The sequence below is a fragment of the Falco naumanni genome, chromosome 4, assembly GCF_017639655.2.
Source record: "Falco naumanni isolate bFalNau1 chromosome 4, bFalNau1.pat, whole genome shotgun sequence".
NCBI lineage: Eukaryota > Metazoa > Chordata > Aves > Falconiformes > Falconidae > Falco > Falco naumanni.
Genome location: NC_054057.1, coordinates 36,740,110 through 36,754,042, shown reverse-complemented (window position 1 = coordinate 36,754,042; position 13,933 = coordinate 36,740,110). Strand labels below are relative to the sequence as shown.

Below are 13,933 nucleotides of genomic sequence, written 5' to 3'. Positions count from 1 at the left end.
AAAAAAATGAGATTTAAGGGGACCTGTGCAGGTCATTTTGTCTTCCCTGCTCAAAGCAAAGCAAACTTTGAACTTGCATTGTTTTGTGCAAGACACTGTCTGGTTCAGCTGGATTTTAATATATGATAAAGTTTACGGTGACACTGATGTAATTCACATGTACTCCCAAGACACTAATTTAACAGAAAAACTGAAACTGAGCCATAAAATGATCACTATAGCATTTAAACTCCTGATTTCACAAGTGTAGTCCTAACGGTAAAAGTTAGTAACACTGTAATAGCTGTAATAGATTCACTGAAAAGCAAGGATAAGGTTATTTAAGATGTAAATTTAATTCCAACAATTTTAATTTCTAAAAAATTCCATTTATCATATTGCGTAAATTCTGTGCAAGACCTGCTTGGTATTCAAAAAATGAAGCTAGAAGACAGTGATATGATTGATTTCTTTCTTTTTTTCCTTCTCTGCCTAGTAAGAATTAAACAAAAACCTTTTCTTATGAATGAAGGCTGCCTTTACAAATTTTTGAGAAATAATGAGAAACCTGAAAATTGCTGTATTTAAATCAATCATCTAGAAGAATAACTCCTGGATGCTTCTAATTCTTATTTTTATGTGAAATCATGAATGTTTATGTATTCTGCTACTTGTTCCAAATTCTTCAAAGCAAGAAGTGTAAATGCTTGTGGACCTTTGTCCAATCCTTGATTTTCAAGCAAATTATCCTAAATTCATATGTTTGCATGTGCGAAATTAGCTGCAGTACAGTCCATTAAAAGACTGGAAACAGTCTTAGCATGACTGGCCATAAACTGGGAGCACTAGGAGATTGCCGGAGGGTATATTGCATGGATTTTTATTGAACAATAGCATCTATATGACTCTGTCTAACCAATCCTTCATAGATGGCAGTTTGTGAGGACAAGGACTATGGTCTTACTCTTGAGAACAGGTCAAAGGTACTGACTGGTTTAGGCTTGGCTTACCTCTGCAGAAGCATAGAAGAGTTGTAGAAGCTTCTGAGGAGCGTGTTGTGACTAAGATAGCTGGTTTTGTTTACTCATATAGTCAGAGAAAGGATAAATCTGCTTAGAGTTTCTCTAGTTGGGTTATTCTTTCTGTTTATATTTTGTTTAATCTTCCATGATAAATCACTTTTGAAAATGTACTTGTCAGAGTTACTGCTTTCAGAAGAGGAGAATATTTAGGTATAGTTACTAATTTAAAATTTACGTATACAGTGGCAAATACTTATTTTATGATTTTTCTTTCATAAAGAAAATTTTCTTTTGAGTGCCCTGCAACAGTAGATATACTATGGAATTGTGTTTGAGTCCTGTTCTCACATCAAGCAGCCTTTTATCTTCTCATTTTGAGTAATAAGGGTAAATTCTCAGTCAACCTGCAAAAGCAGTCTCAATGACTTTAAACATGAAAGAGTTGAACATAGTTTTGAAGGCTTGGAAGAAATTAATATCTATCCCTAATATAGGCCAAAATTATGGAATGTATTTTATTATGTTTTTAATTGTGAGGAGGAGTTGTTTAATTGAAAGTACCAGAGCTTTTATATTCTGGCTGCAAATAGTACCGTACTGGTTCTGTATTCTAGAGGTCGAGCCTTGTGAGCAGGCTAATTTTAACTCAACTGGCTTGAAGATTCTCCTTGGTAGCGTTCATGGATTCACTATCATAATCCCTAGCTTGCACATGAAGCTCCCTCGGTGTTTGATAAAGTTCATAGTTTAATAACATGTCCAGACAAACCAAATATCTCCACTTGAAAGAAATTAAGCAAGGCCAGCGTCCTTCTCAGTAACCATATTTATATATAATTTAAATGGAGCTACAGGTGTTGGAGGGTTCATATTTTTGTTGCCTCTAATTGTGCTTATATAAACATCCATATAATAGGTCATAGATTATATATATGTATTTAGAATTTTTAAAATTTTGTTTGCATGTGAAATGCAAATAGTTCTCATTCTGAGAAACATTCTGGAGAAGTTCAAAGCAGAGAACAGGTGATTGATGGGGAGAAGGAAGATGCATATCATGCTTTTCTACTTACAAGAGAGTCTGGCTTAGGACTGGGAGTATGAGACACTGGTAAGTGCTATTTAGGATTAGTGATTGTTACAGAAGAAAACTGCTCGCTTGACAGTGAGCACTGGATGATGTGAAGTAAATACGGTCACAACATGGTCAAACGATGCCGTGCTCTTTCATAATTTGGTTTAATAGAGTAATCACTATCTGATACCAGTCATAACCATTCTTGTTCAGTGAGTGACTCTTTCCTTCCTTCTCTTAAATATGCAATAGGCCAGACAGCACTGTGGAGGTCTGTTCTGCACACGTCTGAAGAGGCTGATTAAAGTCTTCTATCTGGTTTCCTATTCCTTACTGGGCTCTTAAGTCAGGTGCTCATGGTATTTACACAATATTCATCTGCAAGGTCTGGATTCAGGGCAAGGCTTGACATGGAAAGAGCACTTACGTTATTGACAAAAAATTTCTTAGCGCTAGCAGGTGGAGGGCAGACATAGGTTCTTTATGGTTCTGGACTCTTCTTCAGTAGACAGCAAAATTAGATATGAAAAATTGATACTCTCTCTGAGGAAAGTGAAATTAAGCCAGGAGGCTTTTCAGAAAAAAAAACTATGAAGCCTAGTAATGAAGAACTGCAAAGGTCAGTCAGGATTAGCTCTTACTGTGGTCCTGGTAGCTTGTTACCGTCTAAGGAACACTATTGTGACAGGGATTTAGTATGCAGGTGGCATTTTTGTACTTGCTAGTTTTGAATGACCATGTAAAATCTTGTCCCTGCATTGAGATCAGCTCATGAATGAGAAGCTGCTGGAGCTGCACCTGAGCTGTCTGGCAGCGTGACAGTTTAACAGCTGAGCGTGCTTCACAGCTTTAGTGCTGTGTCTCTGCGTGGAAGCTGCGTGTAATCCCACTGAGGCAGTTCGGTCCATAGCCTTGGGTTGCTTCCAAATTCCTTGTTGATGCTGGAAAGGAATTGTTTTTCCAAATGATGTGTTCCACAAGTTAGGGCTGACCAAGGCACTACTGGCAGTCACATGAGCTGTTAAACATTCTGCTCTTTCCTTTACCTGCATGTCTGCATTGTAGCAGTGATGTATCTGCCCGGTCACAAAGTCCAACAGGTTGTAAAAATGGCCTCATCATTTTTCAGGAATGTAATCTAAGGCAAGAACATTAGACATGCCCTAGTCTGTTAGACATGTCTGTTTTCTCTCCAAGTAGACCTGAATTGTAGGGACTGTCTTTTCCACTTCCATTTGTTCATTTAGTTAGTTAGTTTTCTCGGGATCACTCTCTGGGTTCCTGTTGGATCTGGGCTTTATGCTGCCTGTTCCTGTGACTCCGGGCAGCAGGGAGGAGACTTCCTGATGTGGGCAAAACAGTAGCTTGGGACTTGGTGGAGATTTTTGAGAGTATGCGCTGGGATCAGGAGTAAGGGAGAGAAATGGTTTTGAGTTGGGAGCCTGTGCATGAAGGTAGAGGGTTGAGACCAGCAGGGCCAGGAACATGAGTGCATAGTCTTCTCAAGTGCTGAAAACTAGCTGGAGGTTGCAGAAGAGATGGAAAGACAGGTCTGAGCTGCATGGCAATGCTAGGGGTATACAGACAATTCTGTGTTTGCAGCCTTTGGAATGATGGGATGGAAGGGGGGCTGTACACTTTGTAATATTCCAGTGTAATATTTTTTGTATATTTTTACCTTTTATGTCAAATCACTAAATGGTTTGGTCTTAAAGGATAGGCATAATTTTTTTCCTTGTTGGGATCAGCAGTTTTCTTATCATGGGTAAGGTTGTATGTATAGTCTGGCTAAGAGAGAGCTTTCCTGTGGTGAGTTATAGGCTGTGAAGCAAACTGCATGACACTGCCATCATGGACTGCAAGCACAACCACAACTGTATGCTCACAAACTACATATGAAATACTACCTTTTATTTTTTAAAATGGAAACAAAATATATTTCCTCCATGGGGAGAGAGAGAACACCTCATACAGGAGAAGTTTAGCATGTATGACAAGTACTTTTTTGGAAAGGCAGCCAGTACTGTGGGAATGAAAGTTTTGGAATCAAATAAAACAATTTTGGAAAAATGAAAAACATCTGATTATATGATTGACATTCTCATGCATAAGCATAGATTAACATGACTAACATAGCAACATAAATATAAGGAAGAAAAAGAAAAAACATGCTATATTGTTTGCATAGTTCATGGGAAAAATTTCAGTAGTTTTCCTCAAGAGCTGCAGACAGAATTTATTGGGGCAGGAAGTTAAAAATCTTGCTTCTGAAATTTTTAAGTTCATCTTGGAGAATCCTGTAGAAGATAAGCAGTGCTAACTTCAGCATTCAACTTTATCTTTTGTATTTGAAATACCAGTATCTGTTACTCTCATCTGTTGAGGTTTTTTTTTTTTTTTGAGTGAGGCATCTTGTTTACATAAAAGTAATAAAGCACATATAACTATTATACACTAATGCAGAGCAGGAAAGCTTTTGATTAATTTCCTTTCAAAAGTTTAGACCAATGGAGCTCTCCTGGAGTTTGCATAGTGGATAATATGATAATGACTAAGGCAGAAGTTTCGTTACAGGTAGAAAACTAAGATACATTTCAAGGCTTTTGCAAATATCTACAATACCTTTCACCATCAGTTTCAGATGGCAGCAATGTGGTTGGAACTGAAGAGAATAGTTTTGACCGCAACTATGTAAAAAAGAAATTGGAACATGGACTTTCGCGAATATGGCAGGTATGTTTTTTCTTTCTTTTTTTCCTAAATATTTATCTTACACACACCATTACCATCCCAGTGTTAATTACAATTATATTTATACTGATCCTCTTTGAGAAATCTCTCCAGGGATTTTGTTTTAAAGTGATTTGTTTTGAGCTAAATATATCAAAACCATGGAAACTAAATGTCTGTGATTCAGTTGCTACTTGCTGGTTATGCTTAGAAACTCAGGAGAGATACCAAAATATAGAAACAAGACTTTCAGCCTGATTCTGCTTCTCCCAACCTGTGTGCTGTCCCACAAGCTATTTTCTTCTCATGTTCTTTTTTCTGTTAGCACAGTCATACTGCTTTATGTTTCTGGTATAAACATAGCTATGGAGAACCTGAAGTCTTGCAAACCTGCCTGGTTTCACAGTATTCCTGGTCTGACTGCTGGGTCAGTTTGATGTGCAGTGAGACCCCAAATGTATGATGAAAAAACAGTAAACCTTTTACATGGCTGAATTGTAATCCAGAGCTCTGTTTTTGGAGTGACAATAAAGCATCTAGGATTGACCTTGTTTTACAGAATGTTAAAGAAACTGATTGTAATATTATTATAGAAGGTCAGTGAGAAATCATTCACGTTACAGAAAGTGGAGTTCTACTCTAAATCTCAAAAAGAAGTAATAAGTGTAAACAAACTAAAAAGTGCTGATGAACCAGGTAGCTGAGCCTTCACCTTTTTGCCCCTAGTGTATTAAGTATGTAAAAACTCATTTGTGTTTTGTAGGATGTTCAACTGAAAGTGAAAACATATCTTCTGGGAACAGATCTGTCTAACTTCAAATATGATGACTTCATATTTGTACTTGATGTTATCAGCAGGTATACCGATATGGTCATAAGATCACTTAATAGATGTGCACAAACTTGAGCTCTGATAAGACAGCACAGTTGCTTAAGACTGATGTTTACATCCTGAGGCCAACCTTGTTCATATCTACTGATAGTTTGAAGAACACTTCTTTACGTGGGAGTTTATGAGGATGTATTTGGAAGAGGTAGCATAAATTGCTTTGCTGCTCAAGTTGCACTTAAGTGCTATATGATTTCGGTGTTGTCCACCTTTAAGGTTTCAGATGTGCAGATCTGACAATTTTGATGTTTCTAAAAGCTTTTAAAGGCACTTTTTGTCAAGAGCATTAAAATCCTGTGCTACTGCTAACCTGTACAGTATTATATCCTTCTGTTTTCATAATAAAATGATGGATTCAGGCTAAGCTGTACAACTTGCCCTGATGAGATCTCAAAAAGACATTTATTTTGCTTATGATTCTTTTTCTCTATGTGTATGGGACACTGTGATAGGAATTGGAGGAAAGAAACTTGGACTTTTGTGGAGTGAGTGAAGTGTTTGCAACTTAATGTTGATGCTCTGCTTTTATGGAGATACATGTATGCTCATGGTAGTGATTGAGGCTTGTTATTCAGGTTGGAACAGCAGTATTATTAAATAGTTCTAAACTTTGTTTTATTGTTATAGGCTGATGCAAGTTGGAGAAGAATTTTGTGGCAGTAAGTCTGAAGTTTTGCAAGAATCTATCAGAAAACAAAGTGTTAATTATTTCAAAACATACCACAGGTGAGACTAATGTGCAGTGGATGAATCTAATGGCATTTATTTTTGTTGGGTTTAACTTTAAATGCTTTCCAAAGGAATACCACCGCATAATGTTCCTGCTTTAAGGTTGCTAGATAGTGGAATATGTTTCATGATGAGACTAGGTCTCTGAACCTCGGACAAGGGGAGAGGGTATAGAAGCCTTTGCATCCACTGTGGTTGTGGAAAATTTATTCTGCAGCAGGCAAGCCAGATAAAGATCAAAAATTTTGTGTACAATTTCAGTGTTTTTTCAGGTTCCTCTCAAGCTGTCTCCTGGGATCCTGAGGATGAATGCATCTGAAGCCCATAGTTCGTAGCAAAATTGTAGCTGCTTTTTCTGTGCCATTACATAAAAAGGGCTGATCATGTGTACCTATGAATTTTTTTTTTCAGTATGCAGTTTTGTCTTAATCAAATTAGAAGTCTAGCACTGAGTCCGTCTTTTTCAGTTGTGTTTTCATAGTTTTTTCATTGGCAGTATCTGATTATGTTTCAGCCTACTATCATATCTGAGGCCAGTCATATATGCTGTCATGTGCAGGTAGTCTCTGACCTGAGATATGATATATAGCCATGACAGCTTCAAGACTTGTCTGTTTTAATTGTTTTGATTTCTCATTTTGGTTTGGATGATTGACAACTCTTTCATTCTAGCTATCTAGCATTTATCTTCTTTCTGGGTGTAAAAAGCTAGGAAAATATGAAAAGAAATACAGCATTCCTTGCTCTAAGAAACTCACACTTTTCCAGTCCTGATCTGTTGTATGGGAGCTGTCATATAACTAATACATCCAAACCCATTTGGTTTGAGACTTTCTGTCTAAAATTCGTAAATTATGAAAATCACGTCAGGAGAACATGAGACAGCATCTAAATTTGGAAGCTTAGAGCATGTTTGGAATTTCTTCCAGCTGTGGTAGTTTGTAGCTGGGATTTCCTTTTGGACACTTGATGAAGACCTCGGTTCCAATTGTCTGAAAAGCTTGAGCCTTAATCGGATGCACATTATGTCTTGTCAGGAGAAGAGTTGATTAAAGTGTCTTGCCACCTATCTTTATTTCTTGAAAGCATTTCCAAACTCCGAACTGAATTGGAAACTGAGCTTACAGCTCTGTGTTCGGAAGGGCTGTTTTGGTCTACCTAAGTCTTGTACTACACTGACTTACCACATAATACCCCATTTGGTTAAGTAAACATAGTTTTGACCATTATAGTTTTGCTTAAATGACCTATTTAATAGCTTAGGGAATCGTATTAATCAATTTTCTGAATTATCTTTGAATAAAGTTAAGATTAAGGAACATTGATGGGTATATGTTTAGAATTAATATATTTTTTAAAATAACTTGTGTTTTTTATTAAGGTAATGCTTCTTGTAATTCTTGTAAAAATAAAAGGAAATACTTGATATGCCTCAAATTATGTGAACCTTTTAATACTTTTTGTGTTTTATGCTGTGTGGGTATTGTGAAGATTAATTGGCTGATGTTTTCATCCTCAGAAGGAAAAATATAAACAAATTTATTTCCTAGCTATATCCCTCAGGTTGATTTATATAAAGAGCTGTAAGCGTCTTGCCTTAAGGATTCTTTAGTACATAAAAGCTACATAGAGCTGAAATGCTCAGATTCGAGGAGTAATCAGTTCTTTGATCTTGTAATTTGACATACGGGGCATGCTGGGTGGTGTGGTTTTTGTAGAGAACTGCCAACAGAGAATGCATTCAAATGAGCTGGTCGTGTAATTCAAAAAGTGTGGAAGAGCATACATGAAGTCTTTTTTGGGTAAAAGTTGATTATTTGCAAAAGTTAGAATGAGCTTTTGGCAGACAACATCAGTCTTTGGACAACAATTTTTGGAATGCAATTTACTTTTTGTTCCAATATGATTGTAAAAAAGGTGTGTTTGATCACTAAAGCTTTTCAGAAAATGAATGCATCAGACCTTCCCTGTGTGCCCCTTTCCAGACTTGTATGCTGGTGAAAATGAATGGCATTTTTCCAAGTACTTTGTCAGTGCCTTGATTTCAGTTTTGAAATGATACAAAAATTGGTGCTGCGTTGCTTTTAAATGTGTGCTTTTCTATGACTCTTTCTCCTTGGTTTTCCTCTCAAAGAATTTTAATCCATAATGCTGTTTTTTCACAGCATCTCTTATCTGTTGTTTCTGTTGGCTTTACTGTGAGAAGATCTGCAAACTATGGGTACTTAGTGCCGTGAAAATAGCCCTTGAAGCCTATTTGCATTTAACTGGTGAATTTAAATAGAGAAAGAAAACTGTAGTCATAATTCAACACATTACTCATCTTGCTGAGGCAAGAAAATTTTAATTGTAGTGGTAATAATAGTTTGTTGATTACTGAAATAGTGGTATTTCTAGAACATTTTACTGCCTAATTAGAAACCCAGTGCATAATTTACCAACTGATACTTGTTAAACAAAACAATATTTCAAATATTAAAAAAAAAAAGATACAGCAGTGTGATCTCAATAAACACTCATTGCTGTCTTTTCCTGTATGAGTTCCTGCTTATGGGGCAAAAAGACTTAATAAAGGTATTTCTGCATATGGCTGAACAGAGGCTTTTCTGATGATTAAAAACATAACAGAAACAATGCAGAGATGTAATGGCTCAATTATCTTTCTCTAGTAACACTTTCTATATTAGTACCAAGGTAAAGTTAAGCTATTAAGAAAAATATAGCGTAAGAGATTAATAGACATTTAACTTTTTTCTTCTCTAAAAAGTTGAGAAATCTGTAGAACATTAATTCTTTCTACTTCCCTTTGCTACCTGTTGGCTTCAGTGTGTTTGAAAGAAGCATCTGTCTTGTGTGGGCTTACAGAAGCTGTTGTGCTGTTAATAAAGTGTATATATTATTTTGCTTTCTATGGTTTACATAGAGGAAGAAAGGTCAGTATTGCTGCATAATCATAGATGTTCCACTATAATTTCTATTGGCTTTGACAGAAAAAATTGTTTCCAAATTTTGGAGATGGACATTCTTAAAGAATTTCTCCAGAAGTGTCATAAAACATAACTGTATTAGTAGCTACAGCTTTTAAGTGGTCTGCCAGTTGAAAAAATGAGTTAAATATCTTTTTTAGAGTGTGACTTTTTAAACAGTTTTTGAAGGTGTTTCTCACTGAATAAGTTAGATAATTGTCTACTTCCTGATGTACTCTTGCTGCCAATTAAAAGTATTAATTTGTTCATTTCAGAACCCGTCTAGAAGAATTAAGAATGTTTCTGGAGAATGAGACCTGGGAACTTTGTCCCGTTAAATCAAGCTTTAGTATTCTGCAGCTTCATGTACGTTCTATGAATAACACATACAAATGTATTAATACTTCAATAGCTAAGAGTCCAGATGTTCTGAGTAGTAGTAAGATCGATGAACTACTGTGCAAATGCTTTTATTGGCTGCTAAACCCCCCCTAAATTTTACTTCATAATAATTGGAAACTTAAGGTTCAAATGCTTTTAAAACAGTAGTGTTCTTGTGTCAGGCAGGTAGAAGATTACAGAAGATGCTAGAGTTGTAAGCGTAATGTTAGTCTTTTCGTGTTTTAATGTGCTGTTAATGTGTTGGTTTTTCCATTTCTAAATTATTTATTTGAAAGTAAGATGCTAAAAGATGAGTACCTAAAAGTAGTCACAGGAGCGCTCACTAGCTTCTACCAATTTTGGCATCTGTTTATGGAAATATGGATAATAGTGGCTCTTTTGGAAAGGAAAAAAAGAAAGTTAATTCTTCTGTGCACAAGTTCAACTGGAAGGTCAAGTTCAACTTCAGTGGTCAAGTTCACGTGCTGTCCTAAAGTGATTTTTGTGAATTTTAGCACATAGTGGATGAATTTCACCTGTCTTGCCAAATGAAACATGGGTGCCTTCGATTCAAGCTATCACTAAAGTACAAAAATGGATATAGCCAAGCAATCTCAAGCAAAAGATAATATTGCAGTCTTTGTAGAATTAACTATAAAAATAAGCAAGAAGCTACTGGGACAGTAATAGCACAGAGGGAAAAGGAAGGAGGGCCCTCAATAGCATCCAGTAGCAAAAGAAATAAGATTTTTAATAGGGAAATGGGATTATAGATCCATACATACTGCTGAAGGCACTGGATCAGTAGAAAACGGCAGAAAGTAACATTTATTTAAATAAACAAATCTAACCTTGCAGTCCTTTTAGCTTTATACATTTCGATCTTTAAACCTTTAGATAAATGGTAACATACATTTTGCCGTTTATGAAGATCAATAGCTAGAGCTTAATATATAAAAATATGTCAACTGAGGTAAGGTTTTTAGAAAAAAGAAGTCTAAACCCATACCTTATGTGCCCTACTTAGTCTGTATGTTTGCAAAAGTCTGTGCACTCAGCCATCAGAAACTGTGTGAAATGGGTTTGAAAAGGAGTAAGTTTTGAAAAGAACTTTTTAAAAATAAAATATTATGAAAAAAAATCAGCTTTAGTAAATTACATGGTAACTTGTATAAAGAAAACTACATTTTTGGATAGAATTCAGGTTTAGTTCTGTCTCCTAATTTCTGTGAAATAAAAAACCCACTTAGTTTTTACATAGTTCTAGACAGCGAGTATTTTCAGAAGATGTATTGCATGCTATAACCAAAACCTGCTAAAATTAGAAAGACAAGCAGTATAAGATTGCCAGTCTCAAGGTTAACATGAGCCAATGTGAAAAGCGTGTTTAAATAAACAGCAAGCTTTGACTGAAAGTTTTCATATCAGGTTAATTGTCCACAAGTTTGTTATTTCCTGTTTTTATGGAACTGGAGTCATAATAATACTGTCTTGTTGATGATTAAAATTGTACTTTATTTCTATTAACAGGAATTTAAATTCATGGAGCAGTCACGTTCCCCATCTGTGTCACCTAGTAAGCAACCTGCTTCAGCAATTTCAACAACAGTAACATTATTTGAGCAGTACTGTAATGGAGGAAACCCATTTGAAATTCAGGCTGAGAGCAAAGATGATGAGACAGAAGATGTGTTAGCTTCCAATGGGGTATGGAGTGTTTCAGAAAGGAAAAAAAAAAAAGCATATCTTGCTGTCAGTTAAATGATTTATTTTGTCTATCAATGATGGCAAAATGTCTTGGTATGGGGATCAGTTAACTGCAGTACTGTGTAAAATCTCAAGCCACTTTACTCCTTTAATTAGGTAGGTTGCTTTGCTTTTAACAGTGCCAGAAAGCCAGGCATCCTGTTTAAAGTTGTTTGTTTTGCAGTGGATCAATATTTTTTTTTGTTCACTGAAGTCAAGTGTTCTGGAAAGCTAGCAAGACATGTTCCCCTAAATTAGTAATTTTCCAAGGGTTTAAGTTAGCTTTCTTTGTGAAAGAAATTTTGTCATTTTAGGACTGGCTTTCTGGCTTCTTTGAAAAGAATCATAGTGGGTTTGCTCCTTCTGTTGTGTTTATTCACACTTAAGAGATTTATTTACCTTGGATTGTCTAATGTTAGGCAGTTTTAAATTGTTATTTAAATGCTTGGGACACTCACTTTGCGATGGGATGTATTATAAAGCTAAACAATAACTGTATATTTCTTTTTTTCAGAATTCTGTCAAAATCTAGCAGTGATCAAATGTGTTTTAATGAAAATTTTGTCTTGAATGCTACATTAGCATATTTTCTTTTGCTTTTGTTTATCCGTTTGATGAATATACTTCCTTGGGCTTTGTTTTTGTGATAAAGTTGGGGTTTGGTTTTTTTTTTTTTTTTTTTGTTTAATGTTAATTAATCCAGACATCACACTGATGGCTTTCTGGTTTTCAGCTTCATCTTTCTTGCTTTCCCTCTGGAAATTAAGTTGCAAAGCAGCTTGATCTGTATCACACACACCTGAGTGTCATGCTGCAGCGCCTTTCCTCCCGTGGGCGATGCTGCAGTCTCTTTCCTACTGTGTCACTTGAAGAGGAAATGCAGTTGATTGGCATAAAATATTGTTGCATTGTGCTTAAAGGGTGTGCTGCAGAGGCAGTTTCTTGCTGGTAGTTCTTCCCCTGTCAAGTTATACAGCAGAATGTACGTCCTGCCTTTTCATATCAGTAAACTGAGAAGAGTTTCATGATTATCACTGTTAGTCATGTGTAGACTCCAAATGAGCATGTTAAGCAAAGATTAATGCACTGCAGGGCATGCTGAAAACTGCAGAATTCCATGGTACTTTGTAGAAAACCATTCTGAAACAAATCTTTGGGGAGTCTGGGCAACCAGTTTGGTACGTATTTGCTAAAATGATCCTTAGTGAAGTAAAGATTAATGGTGATACCAATAATAATTTTGAGGTTTTCAAAATGAAAGCTGAAGAGTTCATTTCAGACTTTTGTATCTGCTTGTGAGTAGTTTTATTGGGGTTTTTTAAGATTTGTCTGAAGGAAAAGGACTAGAAAATTAACAACTCTGGGGTTTTTTTGTGTGTTGGTTTTTTTTTTTTCCCTTCAAGACAGCTTTCTTTTGAAAGTTTGACTCTAACAAAGGTACAGAGCCATCATGACCTTCACTGTGAGTGCAGATATAAGTCTTAAATATTGTAGGATTTTTTTTGCCACCATTTGCATGTAGAATAATTACGAAGGTGTGAAATTATTTTCCAAAGATGATATTAACTGGGGCTACTGAGACTGGATAAGATCTCAAGAACAAAAAGGAATAATTTTTGGAACATAGAAAGTAAAATTTAAATGACATTGACTTCCTCTGCATGAAGCTTTTGCTTCTATAATCATGAAGTCATTTGATGAAAAAATTAGGTAGCAATGCTGATGAACGTGTTGGAGATACTATTTTGTTGGATTTTGCCAGCGTGAAGTGTCACATGCTGCTGCCAAGCAGACTGCTATCAGTAATACAGTCTTCTGTCTTCAGTTGTATTTTTTTACCTCTTTTCTCTAATGATGAACCTATTTGAAGAAATGATAGAGCTTAAAGGCAAAAAAAAAAAAAAAAAGCTTTAGCTTTTTGTACAAATAAAGTGTTTGGAGTACAAACTGCATGCAGTGATAGTTACACAGGAATTGTCATATTATGCAAGACCAGCGGTGGTTCTCTTAACAGCATCCCATTTCTGGTAGTGGCTAGCACAACACTGCGGGCTCATGAGAGATAATCTTTCCTGCAGGTCTTACTAGGTTACTTGATAACCTGCATGAGTTACAAACTGTAACTGCGTGGGCAGGTTTTCCTCTATTTGTTACAGAATTCTATTGAGAAAAAGTCAAAGAAACCACCCCCACCCCAGAACTACCTTCTTTATTGTAATGGAGTAACATCATTATCCAGGAATTTATGAGTTGCCTCGTTACCTCAGGGAGTCAGTTAATTTGACTGTCCAATCATCCCGGGGTGAAAATGTCTTTTTATTCTGAATTTGTCTCAAGCCATTGGAAAAAGTATCTGTATGTAAAGGTAACAGTTTTCATACTAGTTGTTCACTGCTGTCTGTTTTTTGGAGGTGTG

The 13,933-nt window shown here is 36.0% G+C and overlaps 1 protein-coding gene across 2 annotated transcripts in view; it reads left to right on the top strand.

The window, feature by feature from the left end:
- VPS50 (VPS50 subunit of EARP/GARPII complex) overlaps positions 1 to 13,933 on the top strand; it is a 93,388-nt gene that overhangs the window by 39,685 nt on the left and 39,770 nt on the right. For both annotated transcript variants that reach the window (XM_040590686.1, XM_040590687.1), the window contains exons 14-18: positions 4,712 to 4,809; positions 5,570 to 5,664; positions 6,323 to 6,421; positions 9,666 to 9,756; positions 11,302 to 11,478. In XM_040590686.1, the coding sequence (XP_040446620.1) occupies positions 4,712 to 4,809; positions 5,570 to 5,664; positions 6,323 to 6,421; positions 9,666 to 9,756; positions 11,302 to 11,478 (560 nt within the window). The remainder of the gene's footprint in view (positions 1 to 4,711; positions 4,810 to 5,569; positions 5,665 to 6,322; positions 6,422 to 9,665; positions 9,757 to 11,301; positions 11,479 to 13,933) is intronic.